This window comes from Copadichromis virginalis, linkage group LG6 (genome assembly GCF_057382275.1).
Source record: "Copadichromis virginalis isolate Kocher_CV1m ecotype Utaka linkage group LG6, C_Virginalis_male_GT1.1, whole genome shotgun sequence".
Lineage (NCBI taxonomy): Eukaryota > Metazoa > Chordata > Actinopteri > Cichliformes > Cichlidae > Copadichromis > Copadichromis virginalis.
This window is the reverse complement of record NC_140623.1, coordinates 33887988-33910097: the sequence shown is the minus strand read 5'-3', so window position 1 is coordinate 33910097 and position 22110 is coordinate 33887988. Positions and strand designations below refer to the sequence as shown.

Here is a 22110-nt window from a genome sequence, read left to right as displayed (position 1 = left end):
ACTTTATGCACTCATTGTTGGTTATAGACAGGTGTTTCTTGATCGTAGTGCACAGATGGCTCTTCTTGATGCCAAGTGCAAATGTGGACACATTTTCATAACAGACCTCCGTGTGTGCTGTTGTTCTTGCAGCTGGACTACATATAGAGTCTGTAGCTGCTCTTTACCATCATCGTGTGAGATCTGAACCCTGCCCATAATCTCATGTTTTACTGTGGCTTCACGAGGGGGTGATGTACCACAGAGCAGCCAACTGGATACCTCACACACAATCATTAGATTAACTACACAAACACAAGCCACAACTGAGAAAGAAGTGGTTTCAAGTGCCAACTCTACACAGAAATGCTACATGTTATGTCATGGAGCAAGTGAAGTGTGAGACATGGTCCAAATTAAGAAGTAATCTAATCTCCCACCACAGCAAAGGACCCTGGTGGTGAAGGGTTTCCTAGCACCAAACACTGTCAGCAAACATACCTTACATCACTCGCTTCCCTTTGTTAAAATTTGGCTTAGCAATGACACGTTTTCATTAACACCTGAAAAATCATTGTTTTTGATTTATTTCAGTAATGTTTTTAAGGTGCCATTTTGAAACAACAGGCAGCTTAGGGGCTTTTTACCTGAGGTGTCTTATGTGTAATAAGGAGGAAATAGCATTGCAAAAAGCAAAAATGCCTATTTCTCTATAATAACATATGAATAACCTATTAAAGCTAACTTAAGGAAGTGTGATTATTACCTGGAAATATCTCGGGTAATTTCTGTGGTGATAATTACCACATTATTACCCTCTTGTTTCCCCCTTGTTATCCTACTATTACTGCTTTATTACCGAGCTGTAATAGAAAGTGCTACCATTGTTTCTATTGAACAACTACACTGATCTGGATGCATCAGAGAGCAACTTGCAGTTAATATCTTACCCAGGGATAGTTGGTTACAGACTGGAGCAGACAGGGCTCAAACTACCAACCTTTTGATTAGTAGATGACCTGCTCTACCTCATGAGCTATAGCCACATGAAGGCAGTAGAAATAAGCAGGCATTAAATAAAATAATACAATGATAACAGAATGGTAATTTGCTTTGATGTCAAGAACCACATACATTGAAAAAGTCAAAGTAGTGTCTTGGTTTCATGGAACAAATGGGTTGTATGATAATAAACACGTGAAGGTCTTAATAACAGGTCCAGACATTGGAGCCACAGACACTGAAATGACTTGTTCAGGGAGTTATTTTTTGTTTTCAAATTTTCTAAAACTTACAGATCTAATTTACCTGGATTCAGACCTTTATCAGACCTTTACCAATCCCCCCACTCCACTGTGCTGACTCACTGAATTGATTGAAAATGACAAATGCCGGCAACACAGTCGTGTTAGCACTATTGCTTCAGTGTGTTAAGGAAGCGGTCCTCAACCCCCGGGCCATGGACCGGTACTGGGTCGTGAGTTGTTTGGTACCGGGCCGCGAGAGTTGAGCTTGGGTGTGAAATAAATGGTTTTCAGGGTTTTTATCGGTTTTAACAGGGTTTTTTTTTAATCGGTTTTTACACGTGGGGAAACAAATTTCCCACGTGTGGGATAAAGGTTATCTTATTATCTTATCTTTAGCGTTATTTTTTTCATTAACTTGGTTTCCTGGGTCTCTTTCCGTGTGTTATGAATAAATCTTCTTTTTTTGATACCGGTTGTATTTTGTTGTATTTATCCGCAACACCTTAAAGCCCAGTCTGTGAAAATGTTGTCGGACACAAACTGGTCCGTGGCGCAAAAAAGGTTGGGGACCGCTGTGTTAAGGCTCTAGGTTTGAATCTACTGGCTGGCTGGGGTCCTTATGTGTGGAGTTTGTATGTTCTCCCTGTGCCTGTGTAGGTTCTCTCTTGGTCTCCTGGCTTCCTCCCACAGTTTAAAGACGTTATGTTATTTTCTAATAACCTTATTTCATAATAACAAATTCTAAATTAGACATAAGTGCAAATGGTTGTCTGTCTCTCTGTGATCCCTGCAACACATTGGGTTTGCCCTACTTGGCCCCCCCCCTATGACGGCTGGGATATGCTCCAGCCCCCCGTGACCCTGAATCGGATAAGTTGAAGAAAATGAATAAATGGAAGGAGTGTCTACAGCCTGCTGATGCACTACCACCCCAGATGCAGTCACAATCTGCAATGCAGATTTGCATCATGTTTATGTCACCTTTACCGACTTTGTATTTGATTTTAATTTACCACTTTATTTATATAGTTTTATATGGCACCAGCTCATAAAATGGAAAGAAAAAAGGCCAAAGTGAGTCATTTATTTAAAGCATAGCCTATGTAATGTGACAGAGGGTAACTGTGAGAATTTCCAGTGTTTCTATGTATTCCTCAGTGGAAATATGGTGGAAACAACAATAAAACGCCGCTTAGCTCACGCTCCCAGGAAAAGGATGGGAAACCCAGCAACTTTAATCATCTTAGATCTTTTTAAAATCTGCTGAAGAAGCTGAAGCAACTTGGTTAGACTCGCATAAGGCACTGCATGAACTTCAAGAATCTCTTTTAGCCTATTAGGCAATTCTCCAAACCTTCTACAGAAACTGTAACATCAACTCTGCTTAATTATTATTATATCCTTAAACACGGCCTAATTATTCTCTGCTTTCTGCATTATAAATGTCTGCGGTCAAATAATAATGCCTCAAATGACAGTTTTCAATCTGACATTTATTCTTTCACTACCATTACCAAGTACTGACGTAATACTGTGGTACAACCAGATCTCGTCTGTTGTTCCCAATGTTAAACAGGTAAAGAACAAACAAAGTGGAGATAGTTATCATAATAAAATTAACAATACAAACAGCTTTCAACTCAAAAGTACATTAAAATTCTGCATAAATTAGAGACCTTAAGAACATTATTCCAGAGAGGTAATATAAAACTGTACATGACAATACATTTGCAATACATTACAATATTTATTCAAAACAGGCAAAATAGCACCATGAAAAATAAATCTCATTTAAAACCAAAAACCACACAGCTGTAACAATAAATGCTACATTTTGCAGTGTGATGATGGAAAGCACAGTAAGCAGGTACAGAGATTTATGGACTACAGTCTGGTGATGTACTGCAAAGTTGTTCTCATATGCCTTCATGTTACTTTTTAGTCAAGGTAAGTGTTAAAACATCAAGTTCTGAAAATTGTAAACTATTGTATGTCTATTATGGTGTCATGATGCTTATGATATCTGACTTTAATGTGTTTTTTTTTCTTGTTTAAACATTTTTTTCCTTTAATCTCTTTGACTTTCTAACAACAAAACTCATTGCTGATCATAATCAGTCACAGGATACTGTTTTTCATTTTTAATCAAGTCACTCCATCCCTCCCAAATCATTCCTGTGTACAGACCCTCCTCTCTCTGATCCCCACCTCTTTGTTTACTGGCAAGTAATTATCATTCACCCTCCCTCCCCATATATGTTGAGGTGTGATGAGGAGTTCTACAGTTGTTCTGTTAACAAATTTGGGTCTCCCATAATTCACAGGAAGTTGTTGGAGATCTGACGCTGGTGGTCGAACAAGTCCTCCGCCTCAGCGCTGTAAGCGTCGCCTGATAAAAACACAACAAAGAAGATAAGAGTCTTACACAGAATCAGTCAGGAAAGTATTGAAACAGAGAGAATTTAGTAAAAGACATGTTACCTGCATGGCATCCGAACATGTAAACCCGAGCTCCATCGTACTTGCAGCGGCAGCGCATCACATTGTTCTGGAAATCAGACTCAGCCATGTCTAAAGACGGGTTGACATCCACCTGAGTAAGAAACAGGACAGATGATTAGACTGAAGGTCAGTCATCTTCATAACAAATAGAGTTTCATTTTGAAACAGAAGAATTATTAAAAAAAGATAAAAAGCACAATGTAATCCTTTTGCTAGATGGAGAAAACGGCATCGCTATAATTCACCAGCAACCCCTGTTCTTGCTTTAGATGCTCTAGATTTGATTACCACCACCACCACCACCACAAACAACAACAACAAATAACCCACTTCTGTATACTGTGATGGCTTGTACATAACTACAACCTTCCCTATGTCTTTTTCAAAGATTGTACTGCAATTTGTGGCTGCATTGTACATAGTGTCTGGACAGTTTTTGAACCACTGCAAGCATTTAGAGTATCCCAGGTTATCACTGCGATACACGGAACATTATATATCCACCATCAAAGCTCGAAATCTGCATTAAACACACAGTTAGGAGGGGTTTAGTTACACATATGATAACGAGGATGTTTTACCACGTTTTCATTTAATATTTATTATTGCAGCAACATTGACTAAACTTATTTAAGTAGCACCAATTAAATTTAAATCAAAGAATTTCATGCATCGAGCTGTCTTACACATTTCTGATAATGCTCTGCTATGTTAACATTTTAAACAACTACTTTATGTATTGGTAAGACTGTATACTTCATGTGCACAATTTACTCAGGCCATCTTTTTCTTCTTCTTTGTATTGTTATTATTTAATGCATGTATATTAATCATGTAGCTAGAGTTGGGCAGCTGTTAGTTCAGTTTATACTGGAAATACGGGTGGGTGTTTGCATGGGATTGATAGTAAAAGCAACATTCTGTCTAGACTTGAAATGCTGCAAAGGGTGTCTTTTAATAAAGTAAGGGAGTGAGTGTGAAAGTAGCAGTTCTCCTCAGATAATTTTGAAACAACAGGTTTTCATGGGGCCCGACTGAGAAGCCACAGGATTATTGTTTTCACCTTTTCTATATGACCAGTGATCTTATATATTTTGGGTTCAAGCGATGCATGGCATCACTTTCCACTGCTATCTCTGTAGAGGACAAAAGACCCAGAAAGGCAGATGATAGTGTTGGGTTTGGATTCAAGTCGCAGCCTACCATTAGACCGTAACCATGGTTGGTTGCCATGGTTTGTTGTTTTCCACCCTGTCTGTCTGCCATATATAAGGAAAGCACACAAATGAATTTTCCTGGTGCACACATCAAACAGATAACGTGACCACATATTCAATAAAGTAACCCACTTTCATTTTTTACATACTGTATAAATGTTGTGGTTACAATTATATTCACAGACAAAGATTTAAGATGCAGAATTTTCATAATTATGAATTTATAATGTGCAGTATTACATGTATATATATATATATTACAACTGGTCCTAAAAGCACATTGGGACCAGCCAATGATGTCAGCACATATTTTGTAAAACACCACGTTAACTTAGTGGCAGCTGATATCCCATTAAATGCTCTTGTAATAATGTGAAACAAAGGACTCTTAGCCTGTTTTACAGAACAATGAAAGGCTGTCACAGTCATGTAAAAGACTATGAGGTTGTGTCGCTGATTTTTAAATAACAACCCAATAAGGAGTAATCAGGCTGAGGTGGACGTGACTCATCAGCTTAATGTATGGTCTTAAAAATGGCTGCCACGCTGTGAATCACGGTGAAGGCTGCACAAGAAAAAGCAAGGCTCTACGCCCTTCCTTAATCTCTCACTTCTTACACAAATTTATGAGCAGCTCAACTACTGTTACGCCACAATCTCGACCACAAAGTGCTGCATCGTGGCAGCACTGCATCTGTGCTTTATGTGGGTTTATCTCTCAAGAAGTGGCTCGTCACATGTGCGCAGGCTCATGTGGACACAGAAGGACCACTCCTGCGTGTAGTTTACATAAAGTCCACGTAGGCACATGCAAGTCTAACTCTGGCATCTTGATTTCATGTAAACACTCCGAAAATGATTAGAAACTGTAAACATCGTTGCTTTTCTGCCACTAAAATGTCCAGAAAAAAATAGAACAAATGACAGAGAGAACAAGAGGACAGATGAGAAGGTCGCCACACAGCGGCACACGGCATGTCTAGAAACAGACGTGATAGAGCACTAAAACTTGTACAAATGCAAAGTGCTGACAGAGCTTTTCTACTGCCAATAAGTCCGTACTTTCTAAGAGGGTGGACTAATAGCAGGTCTACTTTCTATATAAATCCAGACTAAATTCACTTTCTCTAAATACACACACACCCTTGAAACTACATATATACTGTACACCTGAATGGCTGGAAACACAGCCAAGAGCCACTTAGCTAAAATTATAGTGTTTTATCTGTGCTTTTATCTCATGTGTGCCTTCAGATGTTGAAACACAAACGTCTGTGTTTGCTCTGCTCTCTATTTTGCTTTCATGCCTGATCTGAGAAGTTGTGTAAGCTACTGAGATCACTGATGCTATTTCAGCATGAAGATTAAGTGTGGATTACTTTTTGTTCTGCACTTTCACTGGACTAACAGTTTCACCATGAGCTCAGCACGAAGTAAACAAATTAGTAAAGCGATAATATATTTAATATATTTTTGTGTCTTAAAACAAACTGACCTGAAAGATGTATTCACCAGGTCGTATGTCTGTGATGTCCACCCACTGACAGTCAATGTCATGCCGGTAGGTGTCCCAGCAGCCAACTGAGATTCCCTGTTGTCCCATGTTATAACAGGAATATCGCTTATGGAGACCTAGAGGGACAAAAAAATAGTTGGAGAGACTTTAAACGTAAATTTTCTTTGCTGTCAGTCGCTGTGGATTTGAGGTCTGAAGTTAAAATAACATGATTTATAAAACAAGTCTTTTCTGGCGTTTCCTCTAAATGAATAGAAAGGATCTGCATAAAGCTGTCTGGCCTCTCTGAAACCAAGATCTATTTAGGCTTGGCTTCTGATCTTACAGCCTGACTTTGAGCACTCATTATAGGATTTCAGCTTTGCATTTTTATGTATTCTTGATTCTTTCTTGTCTGTCACGATTCTGCTCTTTTTTGTTTTCACATTTCCACACAAAGAACAAATGAATGTATTAGTAATCTCTATTAATATCTTACCATCAGGACAGTAGGTGTCCTCCAGACAGAAGCTGGCTTTGTGACCTTCAGCTACCTTTGTCCCATTGAGTGTGAGCAGATCATAGTGGGTAAACACCTCAATGCTGTGGTAGTGTCTGAAAGAAGGCAAATAAACAATGAAATACATAAAAAAGAGAGAGAACAAAACTAAGAAAGACTTGCTGCTGTTTTATTTTCCAACTACACAATCTATGGACAAGAATCCTAGCGTCAACTTGAAATTCAGCAGCTATAAATCCTGTTATGTTGTTCTTAAGGTGTCAGACGAACACAGGAAAAAGTTGTAAAAAAGCAAAAGAGAACAGACAAATATCAGTTTGGTGTCCTCTCATTACAGAACCATTCCCAGAGCAAATCCTATCAAAACTCAAAGTCAAACCATGTGTTCTCTGGTCGGGGAGGTAGTGATTGGGTTGTGGCTGGGAGACACAACGAGCTGTGCCTCTCGTTTTGGGACACACAACCACAACCGCCAAGATAAGAAGCCAGGCTGCTCTGAGTGCAGTCATGGCTCTGACTCTAACAATTGGGTGACCAGTGAGAAGGATGTTTATTGTAAACAGTATTTTGGAGGATAAAACATTATGTTCATTGTGCTAAATAACAGACTTTTATACGTTTCGCTATTTATAGTGCAAAACCCAGTGATCCAGTTTCACTTACTAAATCTTAATGTCCCATTTATCTTTCCCTGCTGACATTTAATTTTTTGACCTCTGCTAGCTGTGTTTACTATAAAATGCTTTTGTTTTGCATCACCTCATAATACCCTGTGCTGCACCATAGAGGAGGTTATGGTACTTTTCTTTTCCAGCCAAAGACTGCAGCACATAGTTACTCCCTATCTGCTTGGAGGCATAAAATAAGCAGCTACAGTTTTAAATTAAAACCTTGAAGCTCAGTTAAATGGCACATTGGCTTCTAAATGCCTGCTTTACTTCTTACCTGTGGCACTGGTGCCATACCCAACTTTCTCTTGGGGCTCGTGGTCGGAAGTCGGCACGACCCATGTTCATAATGCGGGAGGAGAAGCGTAGCAGGCGGCGGTGTCCGTAGGGCCAGTTCATTCTGGCGGCAGAGGAGGACAGGCAGTTTTCCTCGTTAGCACAAGTCAGAAGGTGAAGAGGCCGATCCTCGATGTAAGCAGTCTCTTGGACGAGCTGTGCATCCAGTACAAGGTCAGGAGCAGCTGCATGAATCAGAGAGTTTTATTGTTAAGTTTCCCTTCCAATTTGGCACTGTACTGCACTGGAAACATCACTAAAAGTGCAGTTGTGTCCACGTGTTTGCCAGTTCTAGACTTACTTTCTACACATGTGACTCCTGCTGCCCTGCCATCTCCCCCTCTTGGACAGTAGACGTGTGCATTTCTGCGGCACTGCTGAATAGACATCTCAGTGCCAATGCAATGTGTCCCACTGAGCAACACCTCACCAGCATCTGCGGATCCAGGCCAGTACCAAGTCTCCTGCACAGAAGAAAAAATATTCAAAGAAAAATCCCCAGAAGTCATTTGTGCTTTGAAATATTATAACAAGAATTGTGAAAAATGGCACAGCGGAAGGCAAATAGGAGCTTCTGCTGCAAACAGAGAAGCACCATTTTTTATAGGATCTATCAGTACATATTATCACATTTTCCACTCTTTTTCACAATGTTGAAACTGCCTGTTAAATGTTCTCGGTGGCCTTTTCCATGCAAAGTCTATTTTCAGTTTGTTTGCTCTGTGACTTTCTCCCAATCTCTCTTCGGCTTACTTTCCCTCTTTTATTTTCAGTGCGCTGGAAGTGGACGTCTGAGAAGCCTGTAATTACCTCAGGCCTCAGTAATAACACAGCACAGGCACACAAACAGTAGGATGGAGAGAAAGCGGGGAAATGGGAGCACACATAACAAAAGCTTAGAGACAAAAAGGACGGAATCAGAGGAAAACATCAACAAAGGGAATTCTGTTTTTTTCCACCTGATGAGCACTTGAGGCAAAGCCCAAGCCAAGCTGACGACAGACCACCATGGCCTCATTCAGGCCCCAGTTTTCACTGCAGACAGAGCCCCAGCGTTTCACTCCTCCGATTTCCATCAGCACCTCCACACGGCCCTGTGATGGTTCTCTGCCTCCTGCCAGACGCACCTAAAAGTGAAAGGAGTAAGAAAGTGTTTCCTGTTGTATGCTTAAATGTTGATATGTGTGTACTTTGTTTGTGTGGGTTTCTCACCGTGGCGTCCATTCCAGTTTTTGGGACGTTGCAGCGGACTGCCACATCCTGGCTGTGTTTGCAGGTGTAAAGAGGCACTGGTCTGGAGTGGCACTCGGTAATTGACTTCTCCCTGCCTGTGCACTGGACGCTGTTCATGTGGATGAGACCAGTACCTACAGCATAACGGAGTAGCAGTTGACTGATTGCAAATTAAAAGAGCGATACAGACATAAAAATCCCTGAAACCTGATGGCTCAAGTGCAGCAGATGAGCAAAGAGAAGGATTAAAAGCCCAGACATGAATGGGACCTGTGATGTGGCTCTGAAAGCCAAATTACTGTACACTCCGTCATGCACGTCGCACACCAGGGCTGCTCTTTATAACTCAAAAATAGATGTCAAAATAGCAAAATGGAGCAAAATCTTTGAACACATCTATGTTTGCGTAGGTGTATGGGGCCCAGGGTAAAGCCCATTAAAGCCCTATAATTTAGTCTTAAATAGCTAATGATGTCATCAAACCTAGTTTTGAGTTGCTGTTCTCTTCTGACTGCAGAACCATGGGACCTCACATGGACTCATGCCTTATATGTTTACACAACTCATAAACTAGCATAAGACGCTAAAAGGCACAATGCCCCATGCTGAAATGTAACCATAGCACCTAGTTTAATAGAGCCTTTAAAGTAACACTCACATGCTTTCCATGAATTACTTAATTAAGTAAAGTAGAGAGAAGGAAATGCTCCCACCATTATAGGACATGCTATGTGCTTATTTGGGCAGAAAGATAATGGGAGGAAATAAATGTGATTACAGAGTTACTGCAGAGGTATGGCAAGAAAAAGTGTCAATAACAAAGTGTGAGAAAGGGCCTATTTTGTTCCCTGGCTGAAAAAAGCATTACTGCCAGACACTTTGGTGGCTATATTTTTACGCCCACAACAAAAGCATTACTATTATAATTACAACTGAGTGTTTGGTCAGGCACTGATTGCCTGACATCCCAGTTTCAAAGCTGCGCTAACTTTTCACATACATATATGTTTATTTTGACAACAACACATGCAGTTTTTTTCATCAGTGGAACTTCATAGCATTGTTTACACTTGTCTAAGTGGTCATGGGTAAAGTTCTTCAACAATCAGCTTCTCTGATAGAAGTGGAAGTGAGGCAGTAAATATTTTCTCTGGGTTTATTTGTCTGCTCAGGTCCACGATTCTTGGAGTGCAGCAACAGACATTGAGATAGAAAAGTGTTTAGTCTAAAGGAATCGCTGAAATAAACTAATCATACTTAGGATGCACTGATTCAAAGTCTGCACCACATCTTTTATGGTTATCATATCAGCAGCTCGTGGCCTTTTTTTTAATCCTCTCTGTGATTTCATAAATGAGGTTATCTTTTTACTAATAAAGACAAATAAAAACTGCTTTTGGTTTTGTTCAAACACACAAACATCTCCCACAGTGACCTTCCAGGTCATGGTGAATAAAGTTCACTGCACCAGAAAGACATCAAAGTACTGCTTGACTGTATGCAAACTATGTGTGTGGCTATGTATCTTACCCTGTCCCAGCTGAGCCTGGGTCAGTGCCTCTTTGGCAGTCCCAAAACCCAGCTCTCTGCAGACCACGCTGGCTGCAGGTAAGTCCCACAGATGGTCACATATGGTGCCCCACTTGCCTTCTTTCAGCACCTCAACGCGGCCCTCCCCGAGACGGGGCCCGGCCTTCAGACGCACAACAGGCTGGAAGAAAAAAGTGCAAGTTTTAGTGAGGTGTTTCTGAATCAATTTGGAAATTTTACACTTAAAGCATGTTCACATTTGGATGCTACATTTTCTCATTTCTCATTAAACTCAGTTTCTTGCTGAAAAGCAAAGGGAAAGTTAGCATAAAAACAGGAAACAGGAGTAAACTACAAACTAAAAAAACTTAAAAAAAAAGAAGCAAATATGTTTTTTGGACTCAAAGGCATACAGTGCTTTGAACAAAATCTTTGCTCCCTTCCTGGTTTCTTAGATTTTAAAAAACTGGTCAAATAAATGTTCAAATCACGAACACGTTATTTTAGACAAAGTTAACTCGAGTAAAAACAAAATGCTTTTTTAAAACGATGCTTTCATTTATTAAGGGAAAAAAAGCTCTTTAAACCTACCTAGACTTCTATGAAAAAGTGACTGCTCCCTCTTATTAAATCATAAACTAACTGTGATTAACCATATTTTTTTAAAGCCGAGTTGAATCATGAATTGTCTTAAATATAACCTGTCTGACAACGCATCGTGCCAGGAGCTAAAGAAACTTAAAAACAGCAGAGAAACATATTCAGTTAGTCTCTTAGTCTGCAAGGGTCACAAAGTCAAGGTATGTGCTCAAAGTATCAGACTGTGACCCCTGTGATTTTGTACAGATAAAGAAATACCTACAATATGTACAAGGTCAACTGGCAGGGAAAATTAAGCAGGACAATATTAGTCATAGTAACCCAGTAATTGTATACAAAAGTGTCTCTTGCCACCAAGGAAGACGGGGCAGTGGGAGGGCCTCTGAGGCCAAAAGCTGATTCATACACACAGAGTATACCATAGAGTATACTATAGGCCCTTTATATAGAACTTCCTTGTTACCACTACATGGAGACCATACTGTATGTAATGTGATAAAAATCTTCTCATTTACCACTTAAAAAGAAAACCACTGAGCATTTTTCCCAAAAGACTTAAGCTGCGTCCACACTGGAAGTGACTCACTTGGGACGTGTTACTTTGAAGCTAATGTTTGAAGTGCTGGGTGCCTAGGTGAATCTGGCCTGGGTGTATTTCATATATCAGTCTGCAGCATCTTGTGACATTGAGAAAAGTAGATCACTCGTAGTTTTTTACAGTAATTCGCCTTCTGTGGTCTCTGGTCACCAAGTCACTGAAAAGTGGTTCCACTGTAGACACAGCTTAAGGTTTTAATTTGAACACTTCCAGTCTGTATTTGTCATATTCCACCCCGACACTAACCGGCACTGCAGGCGGTGCAGGTGCTCTGCCGTTACGCGCGAACTGGGATCCGGGTACACAACGGACCACGGCGTGCATGCCCCCTCTGCATGGGACATCGCTCCTGGCCAGGGACAGCAGGGCCTGACACTGTGACAAAGATGTTTCCACACCCTGACACTGCACCTTCTCCACCCAGTAACCCTTCTTACTGATCTGTGTCCTCAGCCTGAGTGATTCAAAGAAGAAATGGAATGAGACGACACATTATAACTATGATTTTGTGCTCGAGTTGTATCCTTTAAAAAGCAGATGCTGATTTTACCTGGAGGAAGGATCAGCCAGCTTGGAGTCCCACAGTTTCCTAAAACACAGAGAACATTATAGTCATGAATGTTCAGTCATGTGCATCTTTACATCGAGTAGACTAAACAATCTGCTGTCCTACATACTCCCACAGTCTACCCCTGTGCTTCTCCTGTACAGTCTCCTTTTCAGTCACCTTCTTGTTTCTTCCCTGAAATCCCCGCTTCTTCCATTCTGTTCATCAAAGGTTAAGTAAACCAGCTGAAACTATAAATATGAAGGAGACACAACATCCTTGACAGGGCATTTGTTCCCTAGTTAAACATATGTCAGAAAGACAGAGAGGAGGAGATTTAGAATAACGGATAACAAAGTTTCCTCTTTCTTTCATTTTTCCTCTAAAATCATCCCCTCCTTCTTGTGTCTTTTTTAGAGCTTCTATTCCTACGTTCATGGGTATTTCAGTTTCAGTGTTTGCCTATATGTCTAGTGTGGACGTCTGGTTTGAGGAGTCCACGTGGAAAAGAAACTAAACATATGAATAGTCCACTATATATTAATCCCAGCGGGAATCCTTATTGAGGTCTGCCAACTTCAACAGGCTTTCCAAACTCTGTCTAGTTTTATGGGTATTACCTTAAACTAGAATCCAAAGAGGAAATATTGTCTATGCACAAAATGAGCTCCCTTAAATCTGGAAACAGACACATTAGCGCTGACCACTTGTATTAGACAGTGTGACCACAGACAGGTGCAGCGCGACTGACGCCCTTCATGAATGTGCCTGAATTAAATGACTCAAAACCAAGTATAACCAGGAGGAGTTTACACTAAAACCAGATTTGTGATGCAATTAAATATTTGGCATACTGGAAAAGGGAGATGTTTCCTCTCCGGGAGAACCTCGGTATCCTGCTTTTCTGAGTGCTTTCATGCACAGTCCCAATATTAGAAGAGAAATGTCTTTGATGCTGGAAGCACTTATAATGAAAACTAATAGAAATCCTGAGCCAGAAAACTACTGTGTGGAACATTTGCACCACAAGTCATTTACAGTCTAACAAAAGGCAGTCTGTGGAGGGAAAATGGTGTATATTTAAGCTCTTTTACAATAAAAGACATTTTCCATGCTCAGATAAGCATAAACTGTTGCATATTTTTTTTCTGATTTCCGCTGCAGTCCAGTGGTTATGAAATGTAATTTAGTCTGCAAGTTTGGTCACTAATGCTGGCCTTCTCTGGTAATAAATCCCTACAAACAACAGAAATGAGACACAAATCCTAAGTTGTTATGAGTTTTATCTGCAATGGAAACAAAAAATTGATGTAGCATTTTTGGCGTCATTCAGCAGTTAAGAAAACTGTTTTCGACTTAGAGCTCTGTTTCTGTCGAACTGAAGAATGTACAGTATTCACTTGGTTGGCTGCTAATTGTGTCTGTTTCCTTTCTGCACTGAGCAGGTATATAGCTTTATCAGGGGTCGTTTTTGTTCAAATAGCTGCAGACTGAAGCTGAAAACGGATACAATAAAAGCAGTGAAAGCATAGTGGGAGGTAAAAATGGCAAAAACCAACACATCCTCAGACTGAAACAGCAGAATAGGTTGATTGTCAAGTGTCTACAGAAATAAAATATATGAGTGCTTTCACATTTCCCACAGCAGCAGCACCTGCGAGGAAGTATAAAGACCAATAAAATCTATATCTGGAGATGGAGGATAGGACTGTGGTTTGACTCAGACACAAGACATTTAATCAGGGGACCTGAGATCTAACACTGTGTTTACCGTTTATTTGTTTGCAGGCACTATTTGGTCAAGTTTAGTCCCCTAAACTACTTGGTTGGGTTAACTAGAATTAAATGGTCTAGTAAACAATAACAATTAAATAACCACATCTTAGAAAACAAACTCGTTGCCCCAGATTTTAATGACAGAAGTAGTGACCACTTCTGTGACAAGCCTGAACATTTTACATGCACTTAGTCACACAACCAAGAGGTCCCCCCCCCCGCCTATAAACTTGGCTGCTGAATGCTTTCAAAAAATGACCATGCTTGTAATTTCTCTGATCAGGTAGAAAACCACCTGCTGCCCATCACTGTGAGGAAATATTATTATATACGGTATGAAAATGTATTTTGTGACTTTATAGAGGCTTCTATTTTATTTCCTTGGCTTTATCTCCCTGTGTGCTTGTGTAAGCCTATCTGTCTGTGTTTGCACCTTATAAAATGTGTCACAACTCCGTGGTAAATCAAAATGGGAGAGACAGACTGCATGGGGGTGTTGGTTCATGGTCTGGAGGAGGCGGGGGTGAGAGTACTTCCCATATAATTGCCTGCTCTGCTTGGCAGTGTCTGCTTTGTGGTGAGCAGTAGCATGTTGGTTCACACACAGCAGACATGGAAATATGCACGTACATATAGACTTTCCCAGCCTCTGTAAAAGCAAAGATCTTTAATATTCTGTAAAACTGCAGTTACGACTGCATGCTGGGAAACATGGAACGAGTGATGTAAGAGTAAAGTATCCATGAGCCGGGCAACTTTTAGGGGCATCTCTTCACTTAACAGGAAGAGGAAATGCATGTTCTCTTCGATAGGTCTCAGCTGAGAGCTAAAAATGCAATGTGTGATGCTCTTTGTTGGATTGAAAACAGGTTGGAACTGAGTTAAGGCTTTAGTGGCGGATAAGTGAACCACAGCAACGTGCCTCAACGCAGCATACCAATTCTGATTGCCGTAGTACTGCTGAAGTCTTTTACTCAGGAGAAAATATTCTCCTCCGGATCCTCAGCTTAATGCTATTTTTTAAATGAAACTCTGACCACACAATACCATAAGCCACAGCGGAGAGAGGAGCTGACTCTCAGGAAAACTGAGATAACATGTTATTATACTGCATGAATGCAAAGCTGCCTGACTGGAACAATTGGCTCACTGAAGAGGCAGCAGGTTGCCACACTGACTCCACAACAGCCCCTAATGAGTCCCGTCAACCTCCATGGAAAAAAAAACTCAAAGGGGTCATAATGATGTACTTTCCATGAAAAGCGGGGTTTAGCATAATTGCCTCCAAGGCATTAAACATGGTCTTTTAATAAACTGAAGCTGAGGATGGGAGAAAAAGGAGCAGGAGGTGAAAGTAAATTAGAAGAACTGAAGAAGTTAGTGTCAGCCTCAAAGAGAGTGTGGATGTTAGAAAAGAAGGGAGCTGGAAAATGGATTTAACACTTGCCTTTTGTAAGCACAGCAAAGTGGGGGAGTCTTTAAACATCTGTAAAAATGTGCTGAGCAACTTAACAGGCAGAGACAAAGGCAGTCACACCAAAAAAACAACCGCATGGTAAGAGGGGGATGTGCTGACACAGCAAAGGGTGTGCAGCAGGTTCTGCTGAGAGAATATTCTAGATTAGAGGATCGCGCAGACCATAATTACAGCTGCTCAAGTGGACACCAATCCCCAAAAAAGACTAGTCGTGGAAAACTGCCAGTGTAGTGTGTAGCACCAGAAAGAGGCGATGTGACTGCTGTCATGTCTGGATAAGCAATAAGAAAAGCTTGGTGGTGCGCACAGAAACTCAAGGAATTATATTTATAATATATTTGTATTTGTTCAATGCAAATTTCATGATAATCCACTCAGTGGCGGTCAACACATATCACTAAAACATAAAATAATGACTTAAAATTAAAGCCACGTAAACCCCAAAACCCTTTGGGTCTTTATAAAAAGTGACAGGAATCAATTTATAGTCACTAAAACAATATTTTAGTCTGGACCAAAGGTACCGAGCAGCGCTGCCATCCCCATAGATCTTCTCTGCTAACATGGCTAAAATAGGCTCCTGCCATTAAGGAGAGACATAACACATCTACTTCTACCTCACTTAAAAAACATTCATCTACAAAATATCTGTTAAAACAGACGCTAATGCTCAACCTGATGCCACCTCCAACTGTTTACTGTTGGACAAAAATGTCTGCTCTATTCATCTCCCACGTAGCGGGGTGGAGGTTGACAAAAACAAACAATCTTTACACAAGCTGCTGCTCAGGCTCTTGGCACAGACACAAGATTCTTCTCCAGACAACTTTGAGATGTGTTTTTTTTTCAGTGTTGTCCAGATTAGATTCAACATTAGATTCCAAAAGTTGGACAACCAGACTTGTTTATGCTTTTTGACATTTGGTCACGTTTGGGTTCCAAATGTGACCAAATGTATCTAATTACGTAAAAGTGAAGACAAACTTCTGAAGCACTGGAGATAAGTCAGAAAGAAGACAGAGCGCCAGTGTTAGGCTGCTGGAGCTGCAGTGAATGGGGCAGATGAGGTGAATAAGCCTGTGTCCTGCTGCTGAGCAGAGAGTAGCAAGACACATGGAGTAATTATTGGTGAAATGGAGAGAAGAGACAGATGGTGTAGAACAGGCCAGCGGTCAGTACAGTCGTCCTGTTAGCCAAGACGTAAAAAGACCTCTGTGGGCAGCCAGAGGGACATATGGAGAGTTGTGTTTGCATGTGCGCAAGTGTATGTGCGCGCGTGTGTGTACTCTGTTTGCATGTTTATTTGTGTGAGCACGTGGATTTCGGACAAAGTTTATGCAAGGTCTGTGTGCGTGGAGGGCAGAATGTTTAAGCATGCGCAAGTGTGTGTAAAGGCTTTGAAGGCTGCTGTAGGTGTTTTAGTGGGTATTTACAGCCAAAGTTAGACGAGACACTTGGATTTATGGGTATAAAATCAACAATTCAGCCTGGTATTATTTGTAGAGCAAAGGGTTTATGTTTAGGGAACAATTAAATAGTTATAAAAACACGCAGTTTGAAAAAAAAGTGAGATCTTTCACTTTTCTTAGTCATTATTGTATACGTACTGGATCATTATTCCGGCGTTCCAAAAACCCGAGACATGTTTTAGTTGTGTTTCTCTGTATGTTTATTTAAATGCGCAATTGTGGAGAGGTGACATGTGTTCCCTGAGCCTGGGATCCCCACCAGGTGTGCTGTTTTCCTCCCACATTCAAATAATATGCATGTTAGGTTAACTGGTAATTCTAAATTGGCCTGCATGTTTGCCCTGACTAGAATGAACCAAATAAAAAAGGAGGAGGGGGTCAAAGTATATTAACCACCTGGGAGAGCCTCCAAAACCTCTAAAACCTCTGCTCTCATAGTTACAGAAGCTGTTAAGTAAGTGTATGGCTGAAAAAAGTCATAATTACTAATGAATTCAGTAAGTGTGAGCTCTTAGTTCTTGTAAACATGTCACCTGGCATTCGCAGATGCTGCTGCACACAGTTTTCACTGGATGATTCTTAATTGTATGAGATTAGAAACCATGTAAGGGAAGGTTTTAAGTAGAGAGACACACAAGATGAGGATGACGGTAATCTTGTTGTCTGGATCTGACATTAATAACATACTTTCTAGGACTATTTTAAAAGTCTGTGCTGAGACCAACTCAGCCAGTGGGGAAGACAGCCCTGGTGGACAGCCAGGCTTGGCTAATACCACTATGGACCTGTCATGCCAAGTGTGGTTATACTAATGACAGCGGTTGTGGTTAACCTCTACTACAGGGGGGTTGGAACAGCAATCCAGGCATGGGGCTGCCTAATCTGTGGAGGGATGTTAGTCCATTATACTTTTCCATCCCTTTCACTCACACACACACACACACACACACACACACACACACACACACACACATCCATTTCTATGTCTCTTTCCACCTCTGGTACTCTGCCTGGCCCACGGTAACATACTTACCGGTAGGCGTTTTGCTCAAACGCTTCTGCTGCAGGGAATCCTAACATGCCACAGACAACACGGCTGCTGCTCAGGTCCCATCCACGATTACATACATGACGCCACTTCCCAGCATGCTTCACTTCCAGCACTCCCTCTGTGACCAGACCGCCGTGGCTGCTGGACAACACTGGCCGCAGACGAGCCTCCTCTAAGTGAACTCTCTCAGATCCCTGTTGACAGGAAAAAACAGAACGGGCACTGATTTATCCCAAATAAATAATCATTGTTGTCTTTTTAGCTTCGCATCAACAATTCATTTAAAGGTTGACACATTGTCCTACTGTTTAAATAAGCATAAGCAGATAGCACACAATCAAGACAAGAATAACACGAGGAGATTCCTATGCGTTGTCTCTAATCATCCACATTAAATACTGTTGGCAGCAGGAAAGAAACTAACAGAGGTCGACAGAGTTTGTTTAACGTGTTGGGATATGTGTCATCGTGATTACAAAATGGTCAAGAAGTGTAAACTCGGCAAGTTGAAAAGAAGAAAAAATAAAGTCAAACAGCAGGGATAAATAGCAGAGTTTCCTCTGATCTAAAGTTTTTCCTTCAGAGGAAGAGCTATTGGTGGTTAAACTAAACTTCAGGCCATGGTAATTCATAAGAACTGGTTCTGGGGAAGGTCTGGTTTTAGGTTTGTCTCTAATTATACATGTCCACTGGCCTGTGGTTCCACAAATGACATTTCTGCAGAAGTCTGGCTAAAACTAGACTGGGTTGCTTCTTTGGTGTGCACTAGAGGCTGTGTGTATTGTGTGTGTGTGTGTGTGTGTTTACCTGTGTGTAGTATGCACCATTCTCCGCTCCTATGTCTGGATAAAGAGTTTCTGGTTCAACATGGTTCCCACTGAGCTGCTGATTCCTGTCACTCCTCCTCCCAGAGGGGATCTGGGATTCAGGTTGATATTGGGACTGCCTGTTCACCCTCTCCTCTTCCTGTTGTCTCCCTGCCTGTGGACTGCGCCGTGCCGTTTCCTGTCTTTGCCTGTAAGTTTCACCATTTGCCAGACGTGAAAGTAGCTGGTGCCCTTGTGGAGCAGCTGGGCTGACTTGGTTGTTATCTCTTGAACCACCTCGATTTCGTCGCAAGATCTGGATCTCATGACCATTTTCTTGCGGGGAGATGTTGCTACGGCGGGAAGAGACTGGGTTGCGATGGAGAGCAATCTCATGGCCTCTTTGAGAGGCAGATGAGATGTGTGCTGGGCCTGGAGGTGGAGCTGGGGGCGACAGAGACTGTCTTGGTGACTGGTTTCTCTGTCTTTGCTGGTTGGAAGATGAAGGACTCTCTTCTACAGTCACAGCAGGGAAACCGGGTCTCCTTTCTGGGCTGCAAACAACTCCTAGATCCTCAGCATGGCTACAGTCATTGACCCCCCAACCATTGGAACGACATTCTGCAATAGAGGCCTCTGTGCCCCTGCAGCGCACATTGTCTAACCAGATCACACCTAACACAAGAAAGAGTGGCAAGTCATCAAATAAAGGGAAATCAATCAAGAGACTTGTATTTTAAAGCTTCACATTTTTGGCTGGACCTACCTTGTCCTTGGCCAAACCTGGCACTGTGTGCCCAGGTCAAGCTGCGCTGGAAGCCCAACTGCCGGCATATCACATTGGCCAGGTTAAGATCTACCTCATCATCACACACAGTGCCCCATGCGCCATTGTAGAGCACCTCCACACGTCCTTCGTTTGTACTGCGCCGGTTTAAGCCTGCAAGGCGTACATGGACCTCCTGTGCATAAAACGAGGGGGGGCAGAGGAGAAGCAGGACAAGGAGCGTAGACAAGGAGCTGAGCCACCGCATCCTGGTAGGGGGGAGAACAAAGAGTGAAACACAGGCTGATAGAAACATCAGCCTGACATCAGCTCAAAAGAGCAAAGCAGACAAGATGCTTGCAGCTCCCAAAATAAATGTGTATGTTACCACAAAAATCTTCAAAAAAACACAAAGCCATGGAAGTCACATTCCATAGTCTAACAGAACGTATAATTAGAAACCTTTTCTTCAACCCTAATGGGACATTCCACAGTAAAATGAAAGATTGATAGATGTTTTTATCCTTTAAAATAATCAGAGTCATTTAAAGTACAGCGGGAGGTTTGAGAAACAGCCTGAACCAGTCAAGGCACAGGGAGTAATAACCGGAGCTAAAAGTAGCTTCTGCATCCAGCCAACGGAAATTCTGGCTTTCCGCAAACCCTCAAGTTTAGTTGCACGTATTAGGCCAACAGACACATAAGCAAATAAACATTGTCATAAAAATGCTCTCACACATAAATAGAGCAGCAGGTCTCCATCTGTGCGAGATGCTGTAGTTAATGAGCAATAATTACAACCTCTAAAATGTTTGTCTTCTAGCAGAGTAGCTAACTAGTGGTGAGGAGCAAGCTGTGAGGAGAAGGTCTAGAGGATGATAGAAACACTTTATGGATTTAGGAGTCAGACAAATTCTGCTTTGTGTATGGATCATGGGCCCTCATACAAATGTTGACTGAGGATGACTTCAATTAGTTACAGAGATGAAATTTTTAGTTATTGAGGAAAAACACAACAAGAAAAAATGAAATAAAAAATAAACAGAAGGAGAGGAGAACAAAATAAAAATGCTGGAGAAAACTTACCTATCTGTTGATCTCAGCCTTGAGCTTCTGGAGGAAAGAAAGGAGAGCACTGGGGCAGTGAGCTTGGTCCTGCTGTCTCTATTCTCCTCTTTCCCTCCCTCTTTCTTCTTCTGTCACTCCCTCAGGTTGGCTCTCCATCCCTCCCATTTTATTCATTTAAGGAGTTTTTCCTTCCTCTGGTCACGTTTCTCCTTTCCAACACATACTGCCCGTCAAAGGAAATCTGGAAAAGGGAAACTGACCATGGAAATCAATGAAAACATAAACAAATCAATGACTTTTATTCTCTCCTATCTCCCAGTGCATACATATGAATCAGAATACTTTATTAATCTCAGAGAAAATTATGTGGTCACAGTTGCTCCAAATTGAATATATGCTATATATTGCAGCAGGTGGGTAAACTCCCTGGTCTGGTCACATGTTTGGCTCACTTGACACGTGAGCTTGAATTATAAAAGCCTGTAATTTTTATAAGAATCTCTAATCTTTCCCCCCCCGGCAAACATATATTCCAGTCAATGGACGCTTGTTTTATTGTGTGTCCAATCTTACACAATTCTAAGTTTCAATCTCATTACTTTTACTCTTACTTGTTTGCTTTGTGAAGTCTTTTATTCCATGCAATGATAAAATCACATGCTCTCTCTCTCTCACACACAAGCCTGGCACCCTGCCCTGCCCACAGTTGGTGGTGTCATAAAACAAATACTATGTGCTCTGCAGTGCGAGTGAAACTGCATGTCTGAACTCTTTGCATGAACTTGAAGTTTCATAACATCCTCAGTCGTGGCACCTCATTACGTGAAGAAAGTTATCTCTAAGAATAGAGTCAAATGGCAGCCCTGTGATTTTATAAAAAAAAAGAGCAGATAATCCCAAAGAGGCTTTAGTGCTTAAACACTTATGAAGCAGCAACTTCAAATCTTTGCATTAACTACGTAACAATCCATAGAAACCTTTTCCTTTTATGGAAATGGCAAATGTTATTAAGTATGGATTAATTCTTTTCTGGTTTATTAAGGGCTGTGTTTTAATCCCCCTCTTTGTTGAAATAACAATGAACGGCTAGTCTTTATAACACATTTCATATAAATATCAACAGCATCAGACATTTCTATATAATCTGGAATGCTTGCTGAAGTTCATTATTTTTAATTGTTGATAAATGTAAATGGAAGACTAGAAAAAAACAGCAGCTACTTGT

General features: G+C 41.1%; 1 protein-coding gene across 1 annotated transcript; it reads right to left on the bottom strand.

The window, feature by feature from the left end:
• Positions 1-2423: 2423 nt before the first annotated feature.
• Positions 2424-20961, bottom strand: LOC146708240 (lysyl oxidase homolog 4-like). Its single transcript, XM_085460016.1, has 15 exons — positions 20904-20961; positions 19818-20086; positions 19053-19726; positions 18228-18439; positions 12476-12514; positions 12172-12379; positions 10728-10908; positions 9177-9331; positions 8924-9091; positions 8266-8428; positions 7906-8149; positions 6940-7055; positions 6441-6577; positions 3708-3819; positions 2424-3615 (listed from the first exon to the last, which is right to left on the bottom strand). Exons 2-15 carry the CDS (start codon positions 20083-20085, stop codon positions 3545-3547), a joined length of 2748 nt encoding a protein of 915 aa, XP_085316142.1. The 5' UTR covers position 20086; positions 20904-20961; the 3' UTR covers positions 2424-3544.
• Between the last annotated feature and the right edge of the window lie 1149 nt (positions 20962-22110).

Coding starts and splice junctions, on each gene's coding strand:
- LOC146708240 (XM_085460016.1), bottom strand. CDS start 20,085: ATGCGGTGGCTCAGCTCCTTGTCTACGCTCCTTGTCCTGCTTCTCCTC. Junction 12,515..18,227: donor TTTGAGCAAAACGCCTACCG/GTAAGTATGTTA, acceptor TCTGTGTTTTAG/GAAACTGTGGGACTCCAAGC. Junction 7,056..7,905: donor GTATGGCACCAGTGCCACAG/GTAAGAAGTAAA, acceptor GCCTTCTTTCAG/ACACTACCACAGCATTGAGG.